Consider the following 27,802-nt stretch of genomic DNA (forward strand, 5'->3'; position numbering starts at 1 on the left):
TCAGCTAAATTCTGGGGAATCTGTTCTACTGCATGATGTCATGTATGTACCAGGATTAATGAAGAATCTGGTATTTGTATCTATATTGGGAGACAAAGGATGAGGGTTTCCTTCATCAAAGGGAAATTTATATCTTGGCCTACTAATTCATCTATGCAAGATGCCTTTACACTAGGATCGAGATTTGAAGGACTCTACAGGGTCACAGGAAGACCTCTCCTTGCATTGGCTCATAATACAAATTACTTGAGCGAATTATGGCACCGTAGACTGGCTCATCTTCACTATGATGCACTTCCGAAATTGAAGAAATTGGTCTCTGGTATTCCCGATGTTCAGGCTCAACATGATGGAGTCTGCCCAGGTTGTGCAAGTGGAAAGAAAACAAGGGGACCATTTCCCTCCAGTAAGAACAAAACTTATGACATTCTTCATCTCATTCATTCTGATATATGTGGTCCGATGCCTGTGCATTCAGTTGGTGGTCATCTCTACTACATTACCTTCATTGACGACTTCTCAAGAAAGACATGGATATATTATCTTAAGCACAAGGATGAAGCCTTCAAAACTTTCAAGGAATTCAAAGCATTGATCGAAAATCAATCAGGTAAGAGAATCAAAGTCTTCAGGTCCGACAATGGAGGAGAATACATGCCAAAGAATTCATAGCATTCTACAAGAAATATGGAATAAAAAAGGAAATGATTGTGCCATATACTCCTGAATAGAACGATCTCGCCGAAAGAAAGAACAAATCTATATTAGAAGCTTCCCGTGCTATGCTCCATGATCAAAAGATGCCAAAATTCCTTTGGGCCGAAGCTACATCTACTGCGGTATATGTTCAGAACAAGGTGCCTCATCAAGCGTTGGAAAACAAGACTCCTAAAGAAATATTCACAGGGATCAAACCTGATATCAACCATTTTCGTGTATTTGGATGCCTAGTATATTTTCATGTGCCGAAAGACAAAAGAAACAAACTAGAGGCTACTGGAAGAAAAAGGTACGTTTGTGGGTTATTGTGATAATTCTAAAGCTTATAGAATTTATATTCCTGGTTAGAGAAAGGTCGAAATTAGCAGGGATGTAACATTTGATGAAGATGCAACTCTTGGAAAAGCAAGAGATCTTCCTCCACTTCCTCCTCCTAAGGAAGAGAATGATGACTGGGATATTTTGGATGGTCCGACTGCACTTGAACTAGACATGGTTGATGATCCCATAGAGCCTATGGATCCGTTAGATCCTCCTTCAAGTGATCCTCCCTCTAAGAAGAGATCACCATGGCTCCACAACACTTTACAGGATATTGAAAGAAATGTCCCCATCCGTAGATCATTCAGAGAAAGGAAACAACCTTGCAGGTATCAGGGATATGTTGCTGCAATGAGTACTATGATTCATGCCGAACCGTCCTCATTTGAAAGAAGCAACAAAAGAACAAGTTTGGAAGGATGCTATGGCTGAAGAATATGAATCAATCATGAAAAATGATGTCTGGGATATTGTACCTAGACCGAAAGGGAAGTCTGTTGTGACTTCAAAATGGTTGTTTAAAATCAAGCATGGAAGTGATGGCAACATCGAGAAAATAAGGTAAGGTTCATGGCTCATGGCTTCTCTCAGAAAGAGGGAGAAGATTATGATGACATATTTTCTCTAGTAGCTCGATATACAACCATCCGCTCTATAGTTTCCCTTGTTGCAAGTCAGGGATGGACTCTTCATCAGATGGATGTAAAGATCGCCTTCCTCCATGGCATGTTACAGGAAGAGGTATATGTTGAACAACCACAAGGATTTGAAGTGGAAGACTGGAAAACACATGTGTGCAGGTTGAAGAAGGCATTATACAGTTTGAAGCAAGCTCCTCGATCTTGGTATGCGCATATTGACAGCTACTTAGTAAAGATGGGATTCACAAGAAGCAATGCTGATCCCAACCTCTACTTCAAGGTAATCCAAGGTATGCCATTGATTTTGGTTTTGTATGTTGATGATCTATTTTTGACAGGTAGTGAGCCTATGATGATTGAATGTAAGAGGAAGCTAGCCTCTGAGTTTGAAATGAAAGACCTTGGTCTTATGCACTACTTTTTGGGCCTTGAAGTGTGGCAAAAGTCTAGTGAAATTTTCCTCTTGCAAGGGAAATACATTGTAAAGTTACTGGAAAGATTTGGAATGATTGAATGTAAATCCATGGTCACTCCTATGGAAATAAATTTCAAGAAATTATGTGGAGATGCTGCTGGACCAAACTTAGAAAATCCATCTCAGTATAGACAATTGATTGGGGCTCTGATGTTCCTTGTGAACACCCGTCCAGATATATGCTATGTAGTAAACACTCTGAGTTAGTTTATGACCGAGCCCCACCACTCACATTGGATAGCTGCCAAACACATATTGAGATACTTGCATGGGTCAATTACACTTGGCCTGAGATATTCTACAGGAAATGTTCAGCTTCATGGATACACTGATGCTGATTGGGTTGGAAATACTTTCGACAAGAAAAGTACATCCGGATGTTGTTTTAGCCTTGGATCTGCCATGATATCCTAGATGAGCAGGAAACAAAAGTCTGTAGCATTGAGCACAGCCGAAGCAGAATATATTGCCGCTAGCATGGCTAGTTGCGAGGCAGTATGGTTAAGAAAGCTCTTTGGAGAGCTGTTTGAGCAGGTCCTAGACACCACAGTAATATACTGTGACAACAAGAGTGGGATCCGTTTGGCAGAAAATCCTGTGTTCCATGACAAGTCCAAGCATATTGAAATTCGATATCACTTCATTCGAGATATGGTGCAGAGAGGAGCCATCAAGCTCCATCACATATCGACAGATGATCAGATTGCAGATATTCTCACCAAGGCATTACCGAAGAGAAAGTTCTCGTTCTTTAGAGAACAATTTGGACTGATGGATGTAGCCCCTCCGGACAAGGGGCAATGCTGATCGAGGACACTGAGCATGCTCTTCCCACCCTGCTTGAGCTCTCAGGGTGAGGAATTGAGATAAAGGGCTCCTGGGGTTGAGGGAACTCTAGACACTAGGGCATTTCCCTATTTGTTACCCACAGGGTTGAGGGTTTTACTCCCCTGTCTGGTCTTTGTAGAGTATACCCCAGTTGGCATCATACCCACAAGCAGGGCTTGTTGGGAATTTTTACTCCTCGTTTGGCCGACGAGTTGAGGGTGTGCTTGGGGTGTACAACCCAAGACGATTATGATGCAGGTGTTCTACCACATGACCACGAAGGGTCATTGCTAGGAAGATTGGTAGGCAATAGGATTCTGGGTTGAGGGTATAACTCCCCATTGAAAATGTCGGGTTGAGGGTAAAGCTCCTGGATGAAATTCTGGGTTGAGGGTAAAGCTCCCTATTGAAATTCCAGGGTCGAGGGTGTACTCCCTTGTGTGATCCAGGGTCAAGGGTTTACTCCCCAGCGTGAGGAGAGTTATCCTATTGCTCGGTTTGGGTGGAAGCTATTGCTCCCCAACATGGTTCTAGGTTGAGATGTGCTCCCTGATGATGTACTCTCCGATGATGATTTTCCGGGTAGCAACCCGACAACAGAGATTCCAGACAACAGCCTGATGGATAGAGGGTGGTAGACTAAGCTCCCCTCCAGTAACAAATTCTTCTTCTTGTAGATCAGAGAAAGTTTCAGCAGTTAGAGTTGAGAAGAGATAGTCAAGCATGACGACAACTTGACAAGATGATGTAAAGATATGGGCAAGTGGAATTCTCCCTAGTTGAGAGGGAGTGTTAATTTTTGCACCTGTGGTAAAATTCCACATTGGACAACTTAGATGACCAAGATGATGCTTGTATTAAATCCTCTTTTCGAGAGGATCAAAATGGACCTAAAGATCACTTGATTTGGTCAAGCGGAAATTAAGTTTTAAATTGTTTAATTAATTCATTCATTATGGAATGGGTCAGCCCAGTGTTACTTGGGAGCGGGAGCGACATTTTCAGAAGCTCTCGGTTTGGGAGCGAATCCCGGAGCGATTTTTTAAAAATATATATATACTTTTTATATTTTTTATATTTTGATACATATATGTCAACAAAAACATGTAGAATGATGAATTAGATATAAAAAACATAAAAAAACATAGATTGATCATTGAACCATATCACATCAATCATCTAGAAGTTATAATCTTCATCAACCATGTCCACAAGTTAGTAACATACATATTACAACTACAACATATTGAGTCTCGTGAATCATGATTCATCAAATTCAATCTTAAAGTTTCAACTTCAAGCTTTCAAAATTGAAAATTCAATATATAACATTTATCATCATTGATCACCAAAGTTGTACTTGTAAGCTAAGTTTAACCATTACAAGAAATAATATCTTAGATATTTCTAAGTTCTAACTGTTAACATGAATGAAATGTTATAAAATGAATTATGAATAATGAAATGAAATGAAACAACTTTAGTCTTTCACAAAGCATCATATTCATGAATCATAATTCACAATCATTACCAATGAGTTATAATTGCCAACTTCAAACTTCAAACTTTCATTGTCACAGTCATATATTGTTTACAAAAAATATCATTATGATATGAAAGAGTCAAGAGTCAAGAGTCAAGGACTCAAGACTCAACAGTTATGAAAACTAATAGAAACTAGAAAAGACAAGTAAACTGTAAATCTACATGTGGCCCTTGCCACGAGAGTCTCCTGTATGACCAGGTCGTGGTGGTCTTCTAGGAGTCTCCGCATAGATCGATGACCAGAACTAGAAGGCACATGCCCTCCACGTGAGGGTGTAGATGGAGGTGGCAACAACAAAGGAACAAGACTCAGAACTCGAGCACTGCTACTGGATGGTGGAGGTGGCATGGTTGCTGCAGCTGCTTCATCTTCATCCCTTATAAGTTCCTCTTCCAGTTCTTCAAGATGTATAGTGCCATCCTCCAAATTGTCATCCTTTGGGTGGTTGTCCCAAATTTTATATGTTGGATCCTCATAAGCCCGATCACAGTAATGACTCAACAACCTCAAGTTGTAGTGCACATAAACCAAGCTTTCTGCCTGGTTTTCATTGAGTCTGTTTCTTTTCACATTATGTATGAAGCTGTAGGTGCTCCAACACCTGTCTGCAAAAGAAGTATTTACAACCTGCGATAGAACTTTTTTTGCCAATTTTGGCAAAAGTCCCTGGCCGCCATATGATTCCCACCATGTGAGAGAATCAAATCTGTCTCTGTCTTCCATTGCATGGAAGGTACCAAACAAACCAGTGCCACTGAAGTATCTGCCTATTTCAAGGCGCACAGTTGCACATTCCTCCCTGTCAGGTATCAACTTTTCTAATGCATCCAAATATCCTCTAGTTACCTCTTCATCTAAATGGGGTTTGGTCCTAACCCCACCCCCTGGTGCAGGTTGGCCCAACCAAGATGTAGAGTAGTATTTTGGCGTAAGGATATACGCCAAGCAATGTAGTGGAAGATTAAGTTTATTCCACTGTACACACACACAATCGTGAATCAGTTTGTACAAGTCGGGATCATTGTTATGAACAATATCTTTTATTTGCCCCAACATGGTATCCATCTGCTCATACACCTCGCCAATCACTAGTTTATCTGTATCTGCAAACCGAATCATGTGATAAATGGGCTTGGTGAAATCCAATACTTGCCTCACACTTGACCAAACATACCATCAAGAGCGGCCTCCTCCACCAGTTCAAAACCTCGCCTGTCAGCGGCATTTGTAGCCCTTTCCTTTAATACCTACCAGTGTGGACTTGATACCATGCTAGCCAATGACTCTCTTACCTTCAAAAGGCACCTGAAGGTGAGGTAATAGCTATCAAATCTAGTCCTCGCAATCTTCAACAACTCCAATCTTGAGTGACTGCGGAAAAGGCCATGGGTATTGCTATGATTTGTAATAAATTTTATCATTTGTTTGCCTTTCTTGTACAAATCACCAATCCATTTGTATTGTTCATTTTTGTTCTTAACAACATCATGCATCAAAAGGTTCAATGTGTGAACCAAACACAGACCAAAATATGTTGGGGTATTTATCCTCAATAATTGCTCCTATTGCCTTACAATTAGGAGCATTATCAGTGATGACTTGGATGACATTGTATGGCCCAATACGGTCAATTGTTTCAAGTAATGCTTCTGCAATGTTGATGCCGGTCTTGAACTTCTCTGAGTAATCATATGCATTTAGAAAGATGGCACCACTAACAGACACAGCAAGAACACTTATCAATGGCTTGCCTTTTACATTTGTCCATCCATCAGATACAATGGACACCCCATGGTCAGTCCAAGAACTTGTCATTCTATTCAAAGAATGTGATATTTTTGCTTTTTCATGATTAAGTCCAACGGTTCTTGCCTTGTCATACCCAAGGGTCTTGTATCCTTTAGGAGCATCATTTATGGCAGAAACCATTTCGTGCCAATAAGGTGAGCGAAGAACATTGAATGGTATCCCACATGCATAGAGAAACCTGTAAACTTTTGAATCCACATCATTCCTACACCCCTCATCAAGGAAATCTGATATGGTTCTACGCCTTAAAGCTGGTGACCCTATGCCTCCATATCCATTGCCTTGGGAGGATGCTGAAGGAGTTCTTTGTGCTTGTGATTGTGAGCTTGGTTCAAAGAAACCCCTTGATTTTTAGATTTGTACTGGGCTTCCTCTCTTCCCTTATGTATTTGGCTCTATCTGCTGCTGACACAACGACACAAGTTTTGATTCCTATTTCTTTATCTCCATCCCATGGCCTTTTCCCGCAGAGGTGTTTCTGGCACGGCTGTATGAACCGTGTAATTATTGTTGCAATGGGGGCAATGAAATTTAGTGGTTCCACCTCCTTTCCCTGTTTCAGGCCTGTTAACATATTTCCACAATGGGGTTTGGTCTTGTTTAGTTTTTTGAGAGTCATGTTCACCCTCCTCCAGCTCCTCCTCACCGGGGTTTTCATCAAATCCACTTTGTCCCCCTTCTTCATCCCCCTCTTCATTTTGACCCCTCCTTTTCCTACTCTCCAGCACCATAATAACCAGAAAAGGGACCAAGAAGAAGAAATGCCAAGAAATATAACCAGGTCCATGATGTTTGAAATTTGTAGTTTTGAATCTGCAAAATTTAATGGGAATGGGAATGAGAAAATTAAAAATGTATTTAGTTTTACTATTTACTATTTATTAATTTTATTTATTTAGATTCATGATTCATCATTCTAGAATCTAGAAATAAGTTATAACTTTACTAACCTACTAAATACTAAGTTACTAACCTCCTTGCAGGCTTGCTCCTTGCTCCTCGGCACTCGCTCCTTGCTCCCTCTTCGCTCCTTTGCACAATCTCTTGGCTTCTCCTCCAACTCTTGCAAGTCACAATTACATAAAAATGCCCTCCAAGCCCTTATAAAAGCAAATTTTTTTTTAAAACAATTTTTATTTATTTATTTTTTTCGTGTCCGAATTTTTTTTCGCGCTTTTCACTCTCGGCGACAATGCGTGTCGCTTCGGGAGCGAAAATTAAAGCCTGGGAGCGATCGGGAGTGATCGCTCCCTGATCGCTCCCGGAGCGACGCTCCTGAAGTTGCTCCCTGTTTTGGCCGGGAGCGCAATTTTTTTTATCGGGAGCGCGCTCCCGACCCGCTCCCGCCCGGAGCGCGGATTGGGAGCGGGTTCGAGGGGGGGGGGCGCTTCTCCGCAACACTGGGTCAGCCGTAACCACTTGGGTCATTCTTAACCCCAAGTAAACCCTCAAGACAACCTATAAAATGGAGCGACCTCAAGCTCATTTAGACACACAAGTTATGTTTTTATTCTTCTACTTTGTCTTGGCTCGCACAGGTTCATCGGCGAAAGTCCTCATTGGTCCGAGATCACAAGCGAAAGGTTCGCTCTGAGTTAGGGTATTTTGGATCTCAGTCGCTGGCATAGATTTGAAGTTTTTCGTCCATAGTCGCTGGCACAGAGTGGGTAAGAGAGTGACTTTGGCTCTCTGGTCACTAGGAGGCAGTTCAGAGGGAGCGACTTTGCCTTCAGAAGGTTCTGGTCTCTGGTTGCTGGCTTCAGGTAGCCCAGGGAGCGACTTTGCTTTGTCGCTCGCTTCTATAGCATTGCATGAGTGCAACTTTGCCTTGATTGGTTTCTCGGACAACTCGACAAGGGAGCGACTTTGGGGATTTGTTGTTCAGATCCATAGTCGCAAGCATAGAGACCTCTTGGGAGCGACTTTGCTATTACAGTCGCCCACATACTGTCTTCGTGAGTGCGACCCTGAAGTTTTCAGTTGCACACAAATAGTGTTGATGATAGCGACCCAATTCAAATCTAGGGTTTTGGCATCTCGACATCAATGATCTGTGGATTCGGGTTTCTCTGCTGTAGATCGGTAGATCTGAGTATCTCTGCTGTTATAACAAATATGTAGATCTGTGTATCTGGTTTATTGTTACCTGCTGCTGATTATATGTATTAGGCTCATTGTACTCACTGCTGTAACTTTTTATGATGATCTACTAAAGAAGAAGAAGATTTGAAAGGGTTTCCCCCTTATGGGGTTTTTCCCTGGTCTTGGACCAATCTGCTATCTCTTATGGTTGTGTGCTATTGTCTTCTCTATCACTGCATATGTTGTTCATTCTTCAGTTACATTTATGATTGATTATACTGCTAATAATTGGATGCATTGTTAATGAAAAGGATAAATTGGGCTAAAGTAACTGATACAACATTGGACAATCATAAAATTTAACATGTTGAACCTTTCCACTGAATGAGACACCTTCCCTCACTTTGAAACTACCATAGATACACATCTATGACAAGTGAGTTATATTGGGACTCCCCCTGCAGTGAAAATCCGAGAAGATTAGGGGACTTAGGCTGTCTAGCTTTTTGCCTCTTTACAAGGCCTACTAGTTTGTGCAACAACAAGAACTATTGTAAAATTCAACACCCAAGACTAGTCCCTTGCAAGGATTTTGTTGACCTCTTCCATGGAAGAAAAAATCTCATAGAACCACCCACCGATTATAACATGAGAATTAGGAATAACATCTAGAATCAGAACCCAATTTGATTGAAACCATCACTCAAGGGTGGAAGGGTTAATCACTTTTCCAACAAATCAACCCACTAAATCCCTTTCTTGAAGAATTGGAATTCAAACAGAGGGACGTTATCATCGACGACAACCTTAGACTTGACGTGATGAGGTTTCAGGGCACGCCTAAGCCTGAGATTAGAACCTAAGCCTCACAAACTAAACTCCGACCTGAATGGCGTAGAGCTCTGAATGCCAACCGAAAGAAAGGGATTGTTAAAAGGGACGTGGAAACTTTCTTCTCGACGAAAAGGTGGCGGCTTGACGAACTGATCGTGAGGAGGGATCAACGGTTCGATGGAACTATCATTGCTTTCGTGCTGTTGTACAAAGATGGAGCTATTACGTGGACAATCTGGACCATAGTCCAATAGTTCCTTTTCCATTGAAATATCCCCAAAATCTTGTGTGAGCAATAAATCTCGTGAAAACCCAATACTTCCTACTCCATAAGAGTAATAACCAAATATTGCATCAAGCTATCCACACACATCAATGGACCACTTGTCCTTTGGTGTCAAGGAAAGGGAGAAACTGACAACGCAAAGAGCAAATCATAACAAAAATCGAGTACTAAAAAAGGTCTTGGGTTTTTAGGTAGCCGTTTCCAGAAACTTAGCCATAAACCAGTGAAAGTCAAACTTTGACTATCCCAATTCAACCAATCCAAAAACCATTCAATGATGAGAGAGAAAGTCAAATCTGGTCAAAGATACCAGTCTGCAATTTTCGGCCTGTGGAGGTACAGTCAACAGCAGTCAACAGTCTGCCCTAACCAGTCAAAGTCAATTGTATAGCTGCTCAGGAAAGTTTAGTCAGCTCAGGAAAGTTTAGTCAACCCAGCAATGAATTCGACCTTCCTTTCTCAGTCAAACCCAGTCAAAACAACAAAAATCTTGGTCAAAGGAGAGAGAAAATCTCAGGTCAGACCTGTGGTCAAACCCTAGTCAACCCTGCGGTCAACCTCAGTCAAAGTGCCCAGAAAATCTTGGTCAAAGTCTCCCTCAATTTGGCCTCCCAAAACAGAAAGAAATTCGGTCAAATCAAGTCAAATCAACCCAAGTCAGAGTCAACACAGCCCAAAACAGAAAAGTCAACACATCAGAATCTTCTCTCTCTCCTTCGCACGTGTGGAATGTCTCCTGCAATTTTAGAGATGTACGAACCTCCTTTGATGTGATGCCTAAATGAGGAGTCAACTAAGGTCTATTTATAGTTGACTTAGGAGGGTCAATTTCCCTTAGGCCGACTTGACTTTTCTACGATGACTTGGTCAAAGTGCCAAAAATCAAATTTTCTCCATCAATTTTATAAATGAAATTCAGAGAGATAGCTGCCATTTTTAACACCGTCATTTTAATATTCATTATTCTATCATTTTATCAACAAATATGTTTACACATATAAATAATTCTATCTTCAATATACAAGCAGGATTTGTTTGCTACACTAGCATTAGAGCCATAACAACCCAGCCATACTGTCCATTCCGTATAGGTCATGGCCACAATTGTACAAATCCGTGCCTTGCTGCTTTGTATAGATTGTGGCTACCAACCTTACATGTTAGTGCCTTGCAATTATGTACAAATTGTGGCCTTCCACTGTACCAGATCTATTCTCTGCTGTGAATTCTGCTGCTTTGCCATTATGTACAAATTGTGGCTGTCCACTGTAGCAGATCTATTTTCCATTGTGAATTATGCCACCATCCTAGTCATGCAGCCGCTGAAATTTATGCCGTATGATCACACAGCTGTATACCTCACGGAAGCCACTATCACCCCTGTACATCGCCATACATCTCTTGACAACCATTGACAACCTGGTTTTGCTGCCGTTGTCAGCCTTGTCTCTGCTGCTGTCACTGTCCACATAGATTCCCTGCTGTTTATCGATTGCCCTCGTGATACAGTACATACCTCCGTACAATTACTTTTCGCCACCTTTATAACTTAGCCATTTTTTACCCATACCCTTCAAAAAATACATCTGCTTGACTTTTCCAAATAGTCATGTTTCTTTGTCCTAGGGGGCAGCTCAATTGGTGATCTAAGTAATGTGAAATCTGTGAAAGCTGAGAGATCCAAGGTTCAAATCCCTCCGGTTGTGACCTAGTTTATGGAGAGGACAGGCCGTAGACCTCCAAAGGTTTACTAGGAGTTATGTGTCAGGCGGGCTGCTGGGTTCCTCTGGGATACAAAAAAAAGGGTCATGTTTCTTTAAAAAAAAATCTTGGCTTGTGAGTGTGTATCAAATTAGCTTCCTCTTCATAACATCAAAAAAAATAAAAAGATCTAAACTTTATATTTAAAAAAAATAAAAAATATATATAATATTTATAATATTGGTCTAAAAATATGATATATAAGTAAAAAATAAAATGGGGGAAATAAAAAAAAAAAAAACTAGAAAGAGGAAGTGGGGCCCTCAAAGAAAAAGGCCAAACCCAAGATGGTTAGCAATGACGAATTACATGCCATCAATTGATGTAGAGACGATTGATTTTGAAGCTCTGCTGATTTTAGACTAGCATTCCTATCAAATATGGAAGAAGAAATAAACACTAATGGATAAGTGTTTTAGTTGATAATTGTATATGCTACAAGCAAACCAGTTTACCTCTACCAAAAGCTACATAGATCAAATACCATAATTAGAAAAATGAACTTAATTGTCCAGGATGGAATTATGAACACATGTAATATTGCTAAACAAGTTGAGGAAGCTACGTAAATAGATGATTGCCAAGGTGATTGCAGTGAAGATGCTTAACACTAGAAAAAATGTTTAGCTGTAGAAAGCATGGTATTTAGGAACCAATTATGTCTATTATTCCAATCAGTTGTGTATATTAGACCTTAGTAGTTTTGACAGGGTAAAATCTCAAATAAAATAAAGATGCCAACCTTCTTGCCTTTTGTTGGAAGATCTGGGAACCTTGTTTAGAGTGATAGGTGTACAAATAATGAAAAATTAAGAAAGCAAGGAATTTGCTGGTTGCTCTTTAGCCTTGGTTTCGTTCCCAAATAAGAGGCATTAATCTATAGGAAAGGGATGTTATTTGTAATGCTTTTTTCTTCGTGAATAATTACCCTCACCTCCTCGTCTACTGGCTAAGCACTATTTCCTCACTTTCCTAGAAGGGGGGAATAAATTATACCAAGTTTGCAGCTACCATCTACTATCTGTTGGGATTATTTAATCACCTGCAAGTGTGCCTTCTTCAGTGATATTTCTTCTGATGCTTTTCATTTCTATTTTTTTTTGTTTGCTGCAACTGCACTTCTGTATGTTATTATATTGGTTTATGGTATGTGTGTACTGTATTCTTCTCTTACCTCTTACTTTGTTCTCAATTTGACCCATCTCTTCATTTGATAATGCAGAAACACGACTGTAGATATCAGGCCTCCAGGGAAACTAAATCCTGGCAAAACAGAGGTAAATATCTTTAATCCATGGATTACTGTTGCTAGTGATGAAAACTTGTAGACTGGTTCAGGTATCTCTTGTTGCCATCACAGCAGTAGGATGGACAAAGAATAGTCATATTTCTACACTTAAGCAGTGCAGTCTCTGATTAACGTCCAGAAAAAACTTTTACATTGTTAGTGGGGACTGTAATTGCTTTCCCTCTTAGCGCATATGCCATATAACCACGTTCTATGATATCTGAAGTTATCTCCTAGAGAGAGAATACATGAAGACAGCTGATGTAAGCAATTCAACCAAGGTGCTTCATCAATGTAACATTCTGCATTTTACAACCTAATATCTGGCAAAATATATAGAATTGTGACTGAAGATATCCTCTGGCAGACCAGTTCCTTCCTTTTTGTGGTTATTTTTAAAGAGGGGTTTTATGTCTCATTTCTGCTTTCTTTATACTGACTTCACAGGTACTTTTATTTGAGCATGCTAATATTTCCAGCCAAATTATCAGATTTATTCACTTTTTTGCATCTGCTAAACATTGTGGGACTTCTTTAGGGGATTTTACTTCCACCCTTACCGGTTTACTATTACTATTACCCTCAAAATGCACGGGCATCTAAATTTTTGGTGTAGGATCAAGATGGATATCTTGCATCTCATGTGAGGTTGCTGTTATTAGAAAGTGGTTTACCTGTAAAACAACACGCCTTCCAATTATAATGGTGGACCTTTTTTTGCCTAAGAATCTGGTATGAACAAAGTTCGTTCTAGCAGGTTAAACACTCCAAAATACTTGGAATATAAAGATCTCCATTGAAAAGTATGAATGAGAATGATGATACAAATGAGAGTGAGGGCCTGCTTATATACCCTAGGCAGGTGCCTCTTCATGGAAGGTCATGTCCCATTTAGACATGCCTTTTCAGTACTAATTACTAATTAAATAATCATTATTACGATTATCTTCATTATTTATATTTATATTATTTTTTATATATATTTTAGTCATAACATTGCCTTCCTCTTCAAAAAGCTTTGTCCTCAAAGCTTACTGATGAAAGGGCTTGATCTGTTTTCTTGTTTTGAATATCTTCTCATCTCTGAACTTTCATCTTCGTTGATACTAGACGATATGATGCTCTGAGTGATAAACAAAATTGTCGGACTAAGAATGGATCTGACCATCCTAGATTAATCTTTTGTTGAATCTTCTGATGACAGGGAATATGTAGTGAATTGTTATATAAGATTGGATTCTACAAACTTCAGTATTCCTTGGAACTTAAATCTGTTGCTTCCATTCTGAATGGTTTGAATATGTAGATTGTTTTAGTTGTCTACTCTTGTGATTTGGATGTCGATAAGGAACTCTTGCAATTTGATCTTGCTTTAATCTGTTTGTGGCGATTTCCTGATTTACTTTGGTTATTGTTGTTGTTGAGTTGGTCACTGAATCATCACTTGGAATTTCCATCGTTTGAATCGCAACCTCTGCATACGTCCTCACTTCAGTTGGATTTGGATTTGTCTGAGCTATGAGATTAACAGGATCTGTGTTTGTTCCCTTTTCTTCGACTTGGACTGTTACGTCTAAAGACTTTGATACTTATTTCGTGATTAGTTCTTCTAACTTGTTTTTTAATGATTTCTTATCATCCTTAAGTTTCTTAATTGATTGAGTGAGTAGACTTTGATTATGGTTTCTCAGACGTAAGAGTTCTTTGGTTTCTGATTCATCAACCTTATTTTCAATGTTTTGACTTTTAAGCTTTTCATCTTTTAGATCTCTGATTTGTTCTAATAACCTTTGATTCAGGTCTTTTAAGCACAATTTTTCTTCTTCTTTATCGGATAGGATCTTGTTGAATTTCTTCTCGACACATTCTTTTTCTTATTCTAATTTTTTCTTTCTTTTTTTGGACTTCTTGACCTTTGCAAGTAATTTTTGGCTATAGTCCCTTAGAACCAAAATTTCCTCGTCATTTTCTATTAATTTTTGTTCTAGTTTTACAAGTTTTTTCTCTCGTTCTGTCATTTGCATTAGTACATCATCTTGACATTCTTCCGCGTAAAATAATTTTCCACATGTTGGACAACACAATTCACAATTTTTATGAATCCATAGATATTCAATGTATGTTACACAAAACAAACATTTAGTCCAAAATAATGATTGTTGTGTGGAACTCATGTTCTATCCTTTCTTGACTTCTTTGAAGTATATTTCCTTTAATTTACCCCTCAAGCTTTTAATTAACTTCAAACTTAAAAGGTATTCTCTTTTTTTTAAAATTAACTCTATTTTAACTTTTGTAAGAACTACTTTTCCTTACATAATAATAATACCTCCTTTTTCACTAATAATACTCTTTATCTTTTTCTTTTTTACACTCTTATATATCCTTGCAAAAGATATATGTCATCTTTTTTAATAAAACATTTCTTTCCTTTTCCTAATATTTTAACTCCTTTAAATAACTTTACAAGTTTATAACCTTATTTTATTCTTGTTAACTTTAACTCCCCTTTGCATAACATTTAATCTACCCTTTATTTTTATTTTTCTTTATAATCCAAACACCTTATAAAATGTATTTTCCTTTGGCATATATTAATTGTTTTGTTTTATGGTTTTTATGCTATACCCGTGACTCCCAATCCTTTGGCGAATAATTCATTTATGTATAATCAAGATTGAAAATAAAAGAATCACGTTTGATGCTAGCGATAACAATTAAGGGAGTAACTGGTCGATTTTTATGGAACGACGCGAGGCTTGGAATGAAGTCTTTGGGAAGTGGTACAACGATGCTCGATAGTATTAGATTGACTCGCTGCCCTTCGCAATAGCATGGCTGAATTGGCGGAAATTTGATAGTGGCGGTGGCAGCTAGTGTTGAAATTGAATCGGATAGGTATTCAAAGGTGCTGGCGATCTGTCAGGTGGTTGCAAACGATGAACGCGATGGTGTTTTAGGGGCGAGCTGCAGTCGAGCTACGTTTTAGTGACTGGCTATCTTCAGTTCGAATTGATAGAGCAAAGGTGTGGACATCGTGATAGCGAGGGCAGGGTGTCGGGTGGCTGCGATGGGCAGATCCTTTGGCTGTGACAGTGATAGGATGTGGGCTGGGGCTGCAGAGGCCTTCTGGGTTAGCAGGGAACAATGTCGTGGTCAGTGGAGGGTCAGCGGTAAGTGGACGACGCGGTGGTTAAGCGAGTTGCTGGAAGTTCATACGGTGGTTGAAAATAGTAAAATTTTTTATTTTTAAATTCAAATTTTTCTCCCTTGGTTTTTTTTTTTTGGTCGATATATTTTTGGTAATTTTTTTTCATTTTTTTGTTTTTTTTGTTTTGTAAATGGCCAGGGCCTCTAACGAATCAGTGATGGAGACGCAAAGTTGATGGCCAAAGACCTGGATCAGACATGGCTCTGATACCAATGGTACGAATAAAGTTTGTTCTAGCAAGTTAAACACTCCAGAAGACTTGGAATATAAAGATCTCCATTGAGATACAAGAATATATATTAAAAAGTATGAATGAGAATGATGATACAAATGAGAGTGAAGGCTTGCTTATATACCCTAGGCAGGGGTCTCTTCATGGAAGGTCATGTTCCATTTGCACATGCCTCTTCAGTACTAATTACTAATTAACTAATCATTATTACAATTATCATCATTATTTATATTTATAATTTTTTATATATATTTTATTCATAACAGAATCATTAGGCCTCAGCACAACATCAAAGAGAAAATGTTTCAAGCGTGTTTTAGGCAGCAATAAAGGTACTGTTACTACTACTAGATAATGAGTAGGGGTTCTCTATTTTGATTCTGAATGGGGTGTGTTCACTGTTACCCCTCAAAATGCATGGGCATCTAAATTTTTGGTGTAGGATCAAGATGGATATCTTGCATCTTGTGTGAGGTTGCTGTTATTAGAAAGCGGTTTACCTGTAAAACAACACGCTTTCCAATTATAATGGTGGACCTTTTTTTGCCTAAGAATCATTAGGCCTCAGCACAGCATCATAGAGAAAATGTTTCAGGCGTGTTTTAGGCGGCAATAAAGGTACTTTTATAAATTGATGAATACACCTTTTCCTAGACGGTAGACCTATCTTGGTCCATCTTAAACAGCCAACATTGCCAGCCTTGTTTTCCATGAATGAGTTCCAGCATGGTAGCAGATTGAATTTTGCAGATCTCCAAAGGTAGGGTGTTGATTTAGCATGTTGATGGGAATCCATATTCAGCTGAGTATTGAGATCTGGAGATGTGCAGAAAAGTAGACAGTGAGGTACTGAAGGACCTTTGAAAATCGAAGGATATGCAAATATCTAGAACATGCAAATGATTGGAATAAGGCAAATCAACAGTATTCCAGCATGATGGCCTTGAAGGAATGGGATGCAACAGAGCAATGGAGAGCAAGAGGAAATCTCTACATAGAAGATTTTTCTCCTCCAAGATTGTGTATGTCAGCAGAGTTGTGAATTAGCTGTTGTATCTGTTTCAAGAAATATCCATTTGATGTTATCCAATCATTAACCCATCGAAGGAGAAAGATACAACACATCAATATGGGAAAAATGCATTCAAGTTGCATAGGTTACCTGTACCAAAACTAGAATGGGTCTAGGGATTTATTGGAACTAATGGTATAAGAATGGTTCACTGCACTCAAAATGCTTGCTGGAAAACTGAAGCCCACACTTTGACATTTTCAATGATACTCCTGATTGGCAGTAAGTTCTTACATATTTCAGGAATCAGAGCTACATAATTATTTCACATGTATTTCAGAAGACAATTTGAAGGTTAGAATCAACCAAGGAAAAATTTAAGGATGGAAAAATTTCTTGAAGTTTAAAAACATTGGCGAATTTCACTAATCCCTAATATGCAAACTATAAAATGTTTATTGATATATTTGTAAAATTATTCAAATTTATAATGCTTTTATATATAGTCTCTCTATAATGTTGGCGATTTTTAAGGTAAAATAACTTTATATTCTAAAATTTAGGCGAATCATCTTTTATAAAATTGGAAATTGGCGAATCTTTTTTGTGGAAAAATCAAGGAAAATTAGCCCACTGGGCAAACATTAGCCCTAAAACTTTCCATGGTTCAATCAAGCCTCAATGTGCTTATTATATATCAAAAGCGGTGCAGGGAAATGTGGGGCATGTTATTTTATGAAGTTATCTGGAGGTCATATATACTCCGACTGCTGAAAAAGGTGTTGAGGAACCTGAAACACTGTCTCATTATACTACATACTTGGTGAAAACAATGATAGGGATTGCTATATGGATATACATGCCTGGGGCTGTATAAAATGCCAAAGGATCAGGTCTCTAATGCTCCCTGAATTTGGAATCCTTCAGTCTGTTTGGACCATCATTAATCAGTCAGCAGAGACAACATGCTACAGGTAGGAGTTGCACCTTGTCTTCAGTCCTGTCCCATGCATTTTGACAGACATCGAGGGGCAGATTTGGTGTAGGATTTCAGGAGCATCTCAGAGCATACTCACTAACACAGTCCTCTAAGAAGGAGAGTGATATATTATTGGTTGAAGTGTGTCATTGATTTTAATGCAAAGTAAGATTGAAGATGGCAATCAAGACTTCAGTTCAAATTACAAGATCCACATCAGATCCACCTTTTGAGGAGTTGGTTAAGGAGTGCTGCTTTATTAAGACTTGGTGATTTTGGGGTTGATGATCCACAATTGTAGGGAAATATTTAGGTTGACTTGAGGAATGCCCTAGATCCTAGGACAAGTGACTATTGAGTGTGTTTCAAAGGAGGAATTATAACATCATTTGTAGAATGCTTTCCCTTCGTTGAGCATTCAAGGCACATTTTAATGCAAAGTGGGGCATGGTTTATACAACACATTGGGAAGATGAGTGGCCCCATAGCTTGACATGTATTATGGAGTAATTAGAAAGTGGTTACACTTACTGGGGAAGTGCTCCACTCTTTCTTTTTGGCTCATGTTTTGAGATGGCCTTAGCTGGAGAAGGCTGTCATAACAACTAATGTGCCTCTCTAGCACGCATTTTCCCACTTTATAAGGGAGGTAGTTAACACTTTTTGAGGAACACCTAGCATAGAAGAGATCAAAAAGGTTGCTGAGGCAGAATTTAAGGCAGAAGAGGCCTTTCTAGGAGGATGCCCAGCTCTAGGAGAAGAAACATGGCATTAAGGGACTCCTTGGCACATTTTACAAGGTCATTAAAGATTTCTAGCAGAAGAACACCTACATTTAAAGCGACTTTTAGCAGTTAAATGAATTAATACTTTGGAAATTGTGGATTCAGAAAGAACATTTTATTATTTTAGTGTAAGAGAAGTGCTCACCTATGTATAAAGAGTGTTTGGGTAAATAGGTATTCCATACAGGACGAATACCTTCACTAACCACTCACACAACTAGATCAAAGATCACAACGCTAATTTTTTATGTGGTTTAAAACCCCTTGAGAGGGAAACAATCCACAACCCTAGCCAACACGACCACTTGAGGCAAATTTATTAATGCAAAAGAAAATATTTTACATGAGAGAGTTCTCAAAATCGATCATTAGCCGTGACACTCCATGCAATTTAAATTAGGGCTACAGAGCACCCCCTCTCGAATCCGCTCTTGAAGCGTGCTTCCAATTCACTCCTGTTTGGGAGCGTGCTCCTGGTAATTTTTTTTGCTCCCTAGTTTTAATGGAGAAATAGAGGGAGCGATCGGGGAGTGATCGCTCCCCTTCGCTTCAGTATTAAATTTTTATTGGGGGAGTGATATGGGAGAGATCACTCCAATGTTGCATGAAGCAGGGACGTTTTTTGGAAGCGGGGACGCGGAAGGTCATTTTCCAAAAATCTAGGAAGCGAAGCGTCTACTATATGTATATTTTTTTATATATTTTTTTGCATTTATACTAAAAAAAAACATCCCAAATACCAAATCAGTTGTAGAAGACATGAAAACATGCATATTTTTGCATAAATCAAGATAGATATAGCATCCATTGTACATTAATGATTAAATTATTCAAGCATCAACCATCTAGAATCTAGATTCTTTTCCTCTTGTCTAGCCTTTGCCTCTACCTCGATTGTCTAGGGATATTAGTCAACATTGCCCAATTTTGATCAAACTACCTAATTCAAGACTTACAATATGGTAGAAAAGCTTAACATGCTTGATCGATGATTTTGACTTGATTGAAAGGTAATTTTTTGCTAAGGGCATGCCGCGTGACAAAGGAGAGTTCAACAATTAACACCACCAACACTAGAGTACATATAAGGCTTGGTGCTCTTGATTAAATGCTAATCGCATACCTTCATACTTGATATAATCTAATGAAATGCCACAATCCCATTGATCCTGAATTCCTGAAACAGTGAAAACTGTTAAGTCTGCTGAATTTTGAATAGGATATGAAATTTTATTTTCTCCTTATGAAGTCCAATGAGGCTGGAACCACTCTCAAACATCCTGAGTCATTTCATGGTAATGTTAAAAATTTAAGTAAAATGATGAAAATGAAAAATAAAGGAGAATGTCACTTTTACTTTAAGAATTTAACATTACCATGAGGGAGCATCTGCTATATTTATATTTTTTTTTGCCTTCATTTCTCACCCTAACCCAAGGTGGACCCACCCCCAACGAGCAAACTCACCTAAAATAAATAAAAAAAAAAACAATTTCTAAATAGTGCGGCACTTTTCCGGAATCGTACGGAAGCATACGCTTCGCCCTCTGAAGCACCATGCTTCGTATGACCGCAGCGCCGTACGAAGCGCGCTTCGAAGGAAAGCTTCAGAAATTTCCAGGAAGCATCCAAAACAGGCGGAAGCGCGCTTCCGAAATTTGGAAGCGTGCTTCCGGGGACGCTTCCTGGACCCATCCGCATGGGACGCGCTTCGGGCCTTAGAACCGGGGCGGGGGGGACACTTCCCGCAACATTGGATCACTCCCCAATCGCTCCCTCAAAAAAAACCCTCCTGCCTAGGAAGTGCGTGTGTGTCCAAGGGAACAAAGGGAGGTTTTTTGGAGGGAAATGGTGTTGAGAAATCTAGGGCATCCAAAGATAAGAGATTTCTCTACTTGATAATTACTTGTGATATACTTTTACTTCTTAGCTTATAGTCTTCTCTTTGTTAGCTTATTAATGTGTTCTTCTCATCAAGACAATTACCAATATGCACAATAAAAGACAATTGATACAGTATGTAGGCTTCTTTGCCAGGGCAAAAACCTCTCACTTCTCTATTGATTTATGGTAGCATCGAATGTGCTCTTAGCCTCAAAATTTGCATGGAGGCTAGGACACATACATTCTCCAATACCCATAAATTGTTTTGGGAAATTCACCCGGAGACAGTTTTATTAAAATAATTAATTATTTTTAATGGTGCCTAAGTCTAAACTTAGGAAATTAAAATAATTAAAGGGTATTAATCTAACTGTGGGTGAAACTTCTAGAAGAAGATGAGGATCAAGCCAAAATGATCTGATCCATTGATTAGGCTCTAATATGGGCCATTGATTCTCAACTAGAGGATTATAAGAGGAGGCTTGAGGGGCATTTGGAAAAAATCATCGAGTGGAGATTAGAAGATCGAATTTCTGAAACACAGTAGTTGCCGGGAGAGAAATTCGAAGTGATCTTTTGCATTGAGGTGGGGGATAGTTCCGGTTGGAGATTTCTCCTGATCCGGAAATACTCAGCAGAGGAGGCAGAGAGAGATCCAGGAGAGGCAGCGCAGAAGTTAAGCTGGCCAGCGTAGGCTGACACAGAGGCAACGCAGAGCCTTAAGGAGGTCCATAGTTTTGCTGGAGGAATTGATTTCTGAAGGCGGAAGCCAGGATGTCAAACCGAGAGGTGGAAATCGAAGTTCTGGAAGGAAAATCGATCAGTAGAAGGAGTGAAGCTTCCCTAGACGCTGTGACGCTGGGCTGACGCAGTGACTGCGTAGAGGCAACAAGGGCAAGCCATTCTGTGGTTGGATCAGTCAGATCGCCTGTGATAGTGTGAGGTACTTCTCACTATTCTTTTGTCAGTGATATTCTCTGTACTGGATAGCCATCAAGGCATCCAAAGATTGTATTCAGAACTACTGCATAATAATAAAAACTCAGCTGTTGCACGGTTTTCCCGCATTGGGTTTTCCGGGGACATTTGTCCAAAAATAATTGTGTAGATGTGTGTAATGTTTATTTCTCTCCTGTGCTGTATTTAGTTTCCGTAGTTTTATTTTGGTGTAGGCTGCAATGTATGTATTTCAGTATTTGCCGTAGAAAACTGCAAGTAACTTGTTCAATTAATTTAACAAGTAGGTGAAATATAATCAATTTGCTGCAGTAGGAATCGGGTAACCGATTTTTCACATGGTATCGGAGCACAACCATAAGAAGAGCTCAGAAGAAGAAAGGAAGAGGGTTCGAAATTACTGTAGAGGCAACAATTCGAACCCCAGAGTCAGCGTTGTTCGTGGGTCAAGGAGGTCGAAGTTTTGAGAAGAATTCGTTTTCTTTGGCTAAGTCGACAGAGAAATTCGATCTCCAGATTGAAGCTTTCTAGAGGCCGAAGTGAGCAGCGTACCTTTTCTTGTAGAGTAGATCTTCAACTGGCATGCAATTATTTTGCAGCAGTTGCTGGAAAAATAGCGTCAGTGGGAGAGAGAGAGACACTTGAGGGAATTTATTCCTCAGAGAATTCCTAGGAGAATCGAAATTCTCATTTGCTGAGCAACAGTAGATCTACTGACTCCAGCAGTGAGTGCGTAGGCTAGCCTAGCAGCAGCGCAGAGGAGAGAGGAGGTCATTTGACTTTTTTCGATTGACAAAGATGGCGACCAGTGGGTTGAGAGATCAGGATTAGTTGGATGGTGCATCCAACTATATGATCTGGAAGGCGAGGATGTCATGCCTTCTGGATGAACATTTTCTCAAGATCTACGTCGACAGGGTGGTAGTTGATCCCGCGGATCCTGACCGGCTCAAAAAGTACAAGGGAGAGATGGCGAAGGCAAGCGGATGATCGTCGACGGAGTGAAGGATTATGTAGTATGTCACATCTCAAGGAAAGGGACTGCCAAGGAGATGTGGGATGCCTTGCCCACGCTATATCAAGGATATTCTGAGAAACGAAAGATGTACTTGGAGTAGAAGATGAGATCCACGTAGATGTAGAAGGGGGTAACACATTGATTTGTTCCTTGCAAAGCTTTAGTAGAATCCTGACATGTTGGAAGCTATGGGGTCAACACCTCAGCCTACCAAGATGGTGAGGTTGGCTCTAAATTCAGTCTCAGAAGAATGGCAACTATTTTCCCACAACATCCTAGGTAGAGAAAGATTGCCAGATTGGGAAGGGATGTGGGCCGCTCTTTAGCAAGAAGAGATGAGGAGAGACTTAGTCAAGTGCAAACTTGACAGTAGCAGCAACAGTAGTGGGACGAAGCCCAAGGAGGAGGATGAGAATGCAACCCTTGCATCTAAGGGGCAACAAGAGCAGTGAAGAAGAAGAAAGATATTTCGAAGATCAAGTGCTTCCGGTGTGGCGAACTTGGTCATTATGCTACATAGTGTCCTCTCAAGAAGAAGGAAAAGGACGAGAAGCATCATTCGAAGGCAGGCTGCATCCACACAGATCGAGGAGGAGGAGGAGTTTACCATGATTTCCAAAGGTGGGGTGATATAGAATTGTAGTTCGAAAGAACTGCAGATGGGTAGGATCCTTGAGGAGTCCACCTCTTGGATCAATACCTTGCTACGGGAGCCCAAATCAGAAGTAGTAGGATGGACCAGTGTCAGTTGGTGCAGAGGAGTGTCGAAGTGACAATTGCAGTGGCTAGGAGCGCCAGAGATTGAGTAGCGTAGAGCTAGAGTTGGCACAAAGTAGAGTCAATAACAACGCAAAGGCTTCATAGGGTCAGCGCAGAGCTAGCAGCAGCCAGAACTCCAATAACAGATGCATCATGCTGAACACCAATTCAGTAATTTTGGATGCTTTTCTGTTGCTTGTGCAGTACCAGCAGCAATTGGAGAAGGTTGTAGTGTAGATGTGATATTGACAGTGGTAGTGCCAATAGCAACACAGATGCAGAATTTGAGAGGGAGTTGTCATACAGATGCAGTGTTGGCAGTGGTAGGGCCAGCAGCAGTACATATGCAACATTTGCGCAGTAGGTGTGTGGGTAGGGATGTCAGACCAACAGTGCAGAGGGAGATGTTACAGAGAAGGGTGATGCTTCAACAGGTTGCATTACTAGAGCACATTCCTCGCTAAGAGGGAGTGTTTGATTTCTGGTAGCATCAAATGTGCTCTTAACCAAAATTTGCAGGGAGGCTAGGACACATGCATTCTCCAATACCCAGAAATCGTTTTGGGAAATTCCACATGGAGATAGTTTTATTAAAATAATTAGTTATTTTTAATGGGTGCCTAACTCTAAACTTAGGAAATTTAAACTAATTAAAGGGTATTAATCTAATGTGGGTGAAAATTCTAGAATAAGATGAGGATCAAGCCAAAATGATCTGAGCCATTGATTAGGATCTAATCTGGGCCGTTGATTCTCAACTGGAGGATTATAAGAGGAGGCTTGTTAAATTATGGTATGTTCTATGCTTAGAGCAGTTTACTTCTTTTTCTTATTATTATCCACAGATTAGCAATCACATGTACATTAAGTAAAGTGGAGATAGAACATTAAATGATCGAAGAAAACAAGCCAAGACAAGAGACACAAGATGTGGCGGCTAGCCAGGGACAAACCCCAATATGAGCAAACCCTTTGATCAAATATTCTTTTATCTTCAATAATTCAGCAGAGAGAAATAGTACATAAATCTGATTTACATCAACAAAACAAACTAGATCAACCCTCAACTAGGGCAGACAATATCTTGCAAACCGACCGTTGGATCGGCTTGATTCCTTCACCAAAAAATGCGGCTTCAGAGGAGAGTCAGTTCCACCTACAACGCAGTTCTGAGAGACAGTTTGATGGTCAACGCTAGTCAAACTTCCGATCTGTAGTTGCAGCCCTAAATTCCGCGTCCTTCCTTCCCACGTGTGAGAGAAGAGTCCCTTTCTGTGCAGTAGGAGAAGAGCCTCTTTTCTGCGCAGGAGAGAGAGAGATGTGATGAGAGTGTGTGTCCAAATGAGGAAAAGACCTCTGTATTTATATGCAAATGTTGATGATTGAATAGATGTGACTCTTGGGCTTTTGAGCCTACATGAGTTGCTGGTCAGCTTGATAATTATTCCATAATCAAAATACTCCATAAATACTTATCGGAATCGGATGATCTTTAGATCAATCCTACACCTCTCGACGAGAGGAATTAATAAAAATATTATCAGCCATGAATAAGATGACCCACATGGAGTTTGGCCCTAGTTGCCAATTTTAACACTCCCCTCAACTAGGGAGAACTCCATCTACAATTCGTCTGTCGGTTCCTACTATTCATCCATCAAATACACTGCTTGTATAGCTTGACCCCTGCTTTGCTTTGCTCTATTCTTCCTGCTTTGCTCTGTTCTATTTGCCCTGTTCTGATTGCTCTGCTTTGTTCGAATTATGAAGAAGAAGAATGATCGAGGATGTATCATACCATCCTCCATTGACTCAAAGTTAGTCTCAGAGTGTGTACCATTGGTCCCAGACCAGTCCTCAACCGACCCGAAGTCGGTGTCATAGTGGGTACAAACTCCCATTGGTCCCAGACTAGTATCATTGATCCCAAATCAATGAAGGTCATCCTAGCATAGGGAGTACAGTAGATACAACGATGCGTCCATCGGTACTACTATGGTCCCTATCCTCATTTCCCTGCTCATTGATCAGATGAGAGGTACTTCCCATGAGTCCCAGACTGCATGGGTAGGATGCCTCGACAGGAGAACTAATCAATCCTGTCCACAGGAGAGCGAATCATCCTGTCCCACAAGAGAGCGAATCATCTTGTCCCACAAGAGAGCGAATCATCTTGTCCACAGGAGAGCGAATCATCCTGTCCACAATCGCCATGGAGAACACATCATCCAGGCCTCCACAGGAGAACTAATCATCTTGCTACACAATCTTCATGGAGAACACATCATCCAGACCTCACAGGAGAACTAATCATCCTGCTACATAATCGTCATGGAGAAACACATCATCCAGACCTCACAGGAGAACTAATCATCCTGCTACATAATCGTCATGGAGAGCACATCATCCAGACCTCACAGGAGAACTAATCATCCTGCTATATAGTCGCCATGGGGTGTCACAAGGAAAGTTTGGTTCTTTTACCCTGTACACGTACACCACCAGGGGATGGTGAGTCACGCTGTGGTCCATATGTCGCTCCAAGAAGTACCCCGCGCCCCGCCGGAGCTCCCAGAGCTCAATACATCATACAAGACCCTCATCAAAGGGTTTCTGAACGACACCAAGTCGTTCTCGAAAAGTAAAAAATTTGACCTTTCCTTGGGGCTTTGTAAGAATGTCGGCGACCTGTTCATCTGTACCGATATGTTGGAGCCTTATAGCTCCCGCTGCACCATATCTCGACTATAGTGGTACCTGATATCGATATGCTTGGAGCGATTATGAAATACAGGATTCTCTGATAAAACAAATCCCACTTTGGTTATCACAAAGGATCATAGTGGTATCCAATGTAAATCCAAATAGTTCACTGAAGAGCTTTCATAACCAGTCAGCCTCATAGGTGGCCATGCTGCAACAATACACTCTGCCTTGGCGGTGCTCAAAGCGACCGACTTCTGCTTCCTGCTCATCCAGGATATCGAAGCAGATCCCAAGGAGAAACAACACCCGGAAGTGCTCTACGATCACCACACTGGCTACCCAATCAACATCAGTGTATCCAAGTAGTCTCACATCTCGACAGTGTATTCTTAACCCATATGTAATTGTGCCATGAAGATATCTTAACAGATTCTTGGCACCAATCCCATGTATGTGGTGAGGTTCAACAATATGTTGACTTAACGTATTGACTGCAAAGCATATATCTAGATGAGAGTTCACTAAGAACATTAATGCTTCGACGAGTTGCCGATACTCAGTGGCATTTCGTAAAAAAGGTCCAGCAACGCTACCGCTTAACTTTTAAAGTCAAGCTCATTGGTGTAGGTAGTACGGGCTTGCAGTCAACCATACCGAATCTTTCCAATATCTTCACCAACATATTTTCCTTGAGATGGGAAAATTTCCCTTGGCTTCTGCCAGACTTCAAGTCCTAGGAAATAGTGCAGCAGTCCTAGGTCCTTCATTTCAAATTCAGAAGCCAACTCCTCTTACATTTGTGAATGAGAGGGTCTGCACCTGTTAGAAAAGAGGTCATCCACATACACACCGGTATGAGGGGTTTGTCATCTTCAACCTTAAAGTAAAGTTTAGGATCGGCTTCACTCCTAGTGAATCCCAGCTTCATCAAGTAGCTATCGATCCTCTCATACCATGCTCGGGGGTGCTTGCTTCAGCCCATAGAGAGTTCTTCAACCTGCATTACATGAGATTTTCGATCATAAATCTCAATCCTTCGGGTTGCTCACGTATAGACCTCTTCTTTGATCGAACCGTGCAAGAACGCGGTCTTGACATCCATCTGATGTAGGTTCCATCTTGTGAAGCTGCAAGGGCTATGATCAAGCGGATGGTGGTATATCTGGCACAGGTGCAAATATCTCGTCATAGTCTATATTCCTTCCTGGGAGAAGCCACGAGTGACAAAATGAGCCTTATACTTTTCCGTACTTCCATCTGCTGCATGCTTTATCTTGTAAAGCATTTAGAAGTGACAACTGTCTTGTCCTGGGTCTGGGAACTACTTCCAGACATCATTCTTTATAATAGACTCATATTCTTCGGTCATAGCATCCTTCCATACTTGATGCTTGACGACATCTGAGAATGATGAAGGCTCATTTTGTATGATCGTGCTCATGATGGTCAGGTATCCCTGATACCTGTTAGGTTTCTTACTTTCACGGAAGGTTCCTCGGGGTGCAGTGTGTCCTTCAGCATCATCGAGTAGCCCCCTAAGCCAAGAGGACTCTTTCCTAGAAGAGGAAGGCTCAGGTGGATCAATAGGATCCATGGGTTCTTCCACATCAGGCATTGTTTCATCATCCTTTTCTTTTGGTTCCCTGGTGTCGGCTTCTTGAGAGCTCC

The 27,802-nt window shown here is 40.3% G+C and overlaps 1 protein-coding gene across 2 annotated transcripts in view; it reads left to right on the forward strand.

Annotated features, from left to right (window-relative positions):
• The window catches only part of LOC149168988 (Vacuolar protein sorting-associated protein 26), a 326,812-nt gene that overhangs the window by 38,306 nt on the left and 260,704 nt on the right, over positions 1 to 27,802 (forward strand). The window contains exon 4 of one of the 2 annotated variants that reach the window (XM_089428501.1): positions 12,526 to 12,580. The exons of the other annotated variant lie outside the window; for it this stretch is intronic. Coding sequence (XP_089284627.1) covers positions 12,526 to 12,580 — 55 coding nt within the window. The remainder of the gene's footprint in view (positions 1 to 12,525; positions 12,581 to 27,802) is intronic. 2 annotated transcript variants of the gene reach the window in all.

Source organism: Pinus tabuliformis, chromosome 4_2 (assembly GCF_031772625.1).
Source record: "Pinus tabuliformis cultivar Carrire ecotype Pingquan chromosome 4_2, CPIR1, whole genome shotgun sequence".
Classification (NCBI taxonomy): Eukaryota; Viridiplantae; Streptophyta; class Pinopsida; order Pinales; family Pinaceae; genus Pinus; species Pinus tabuliformis.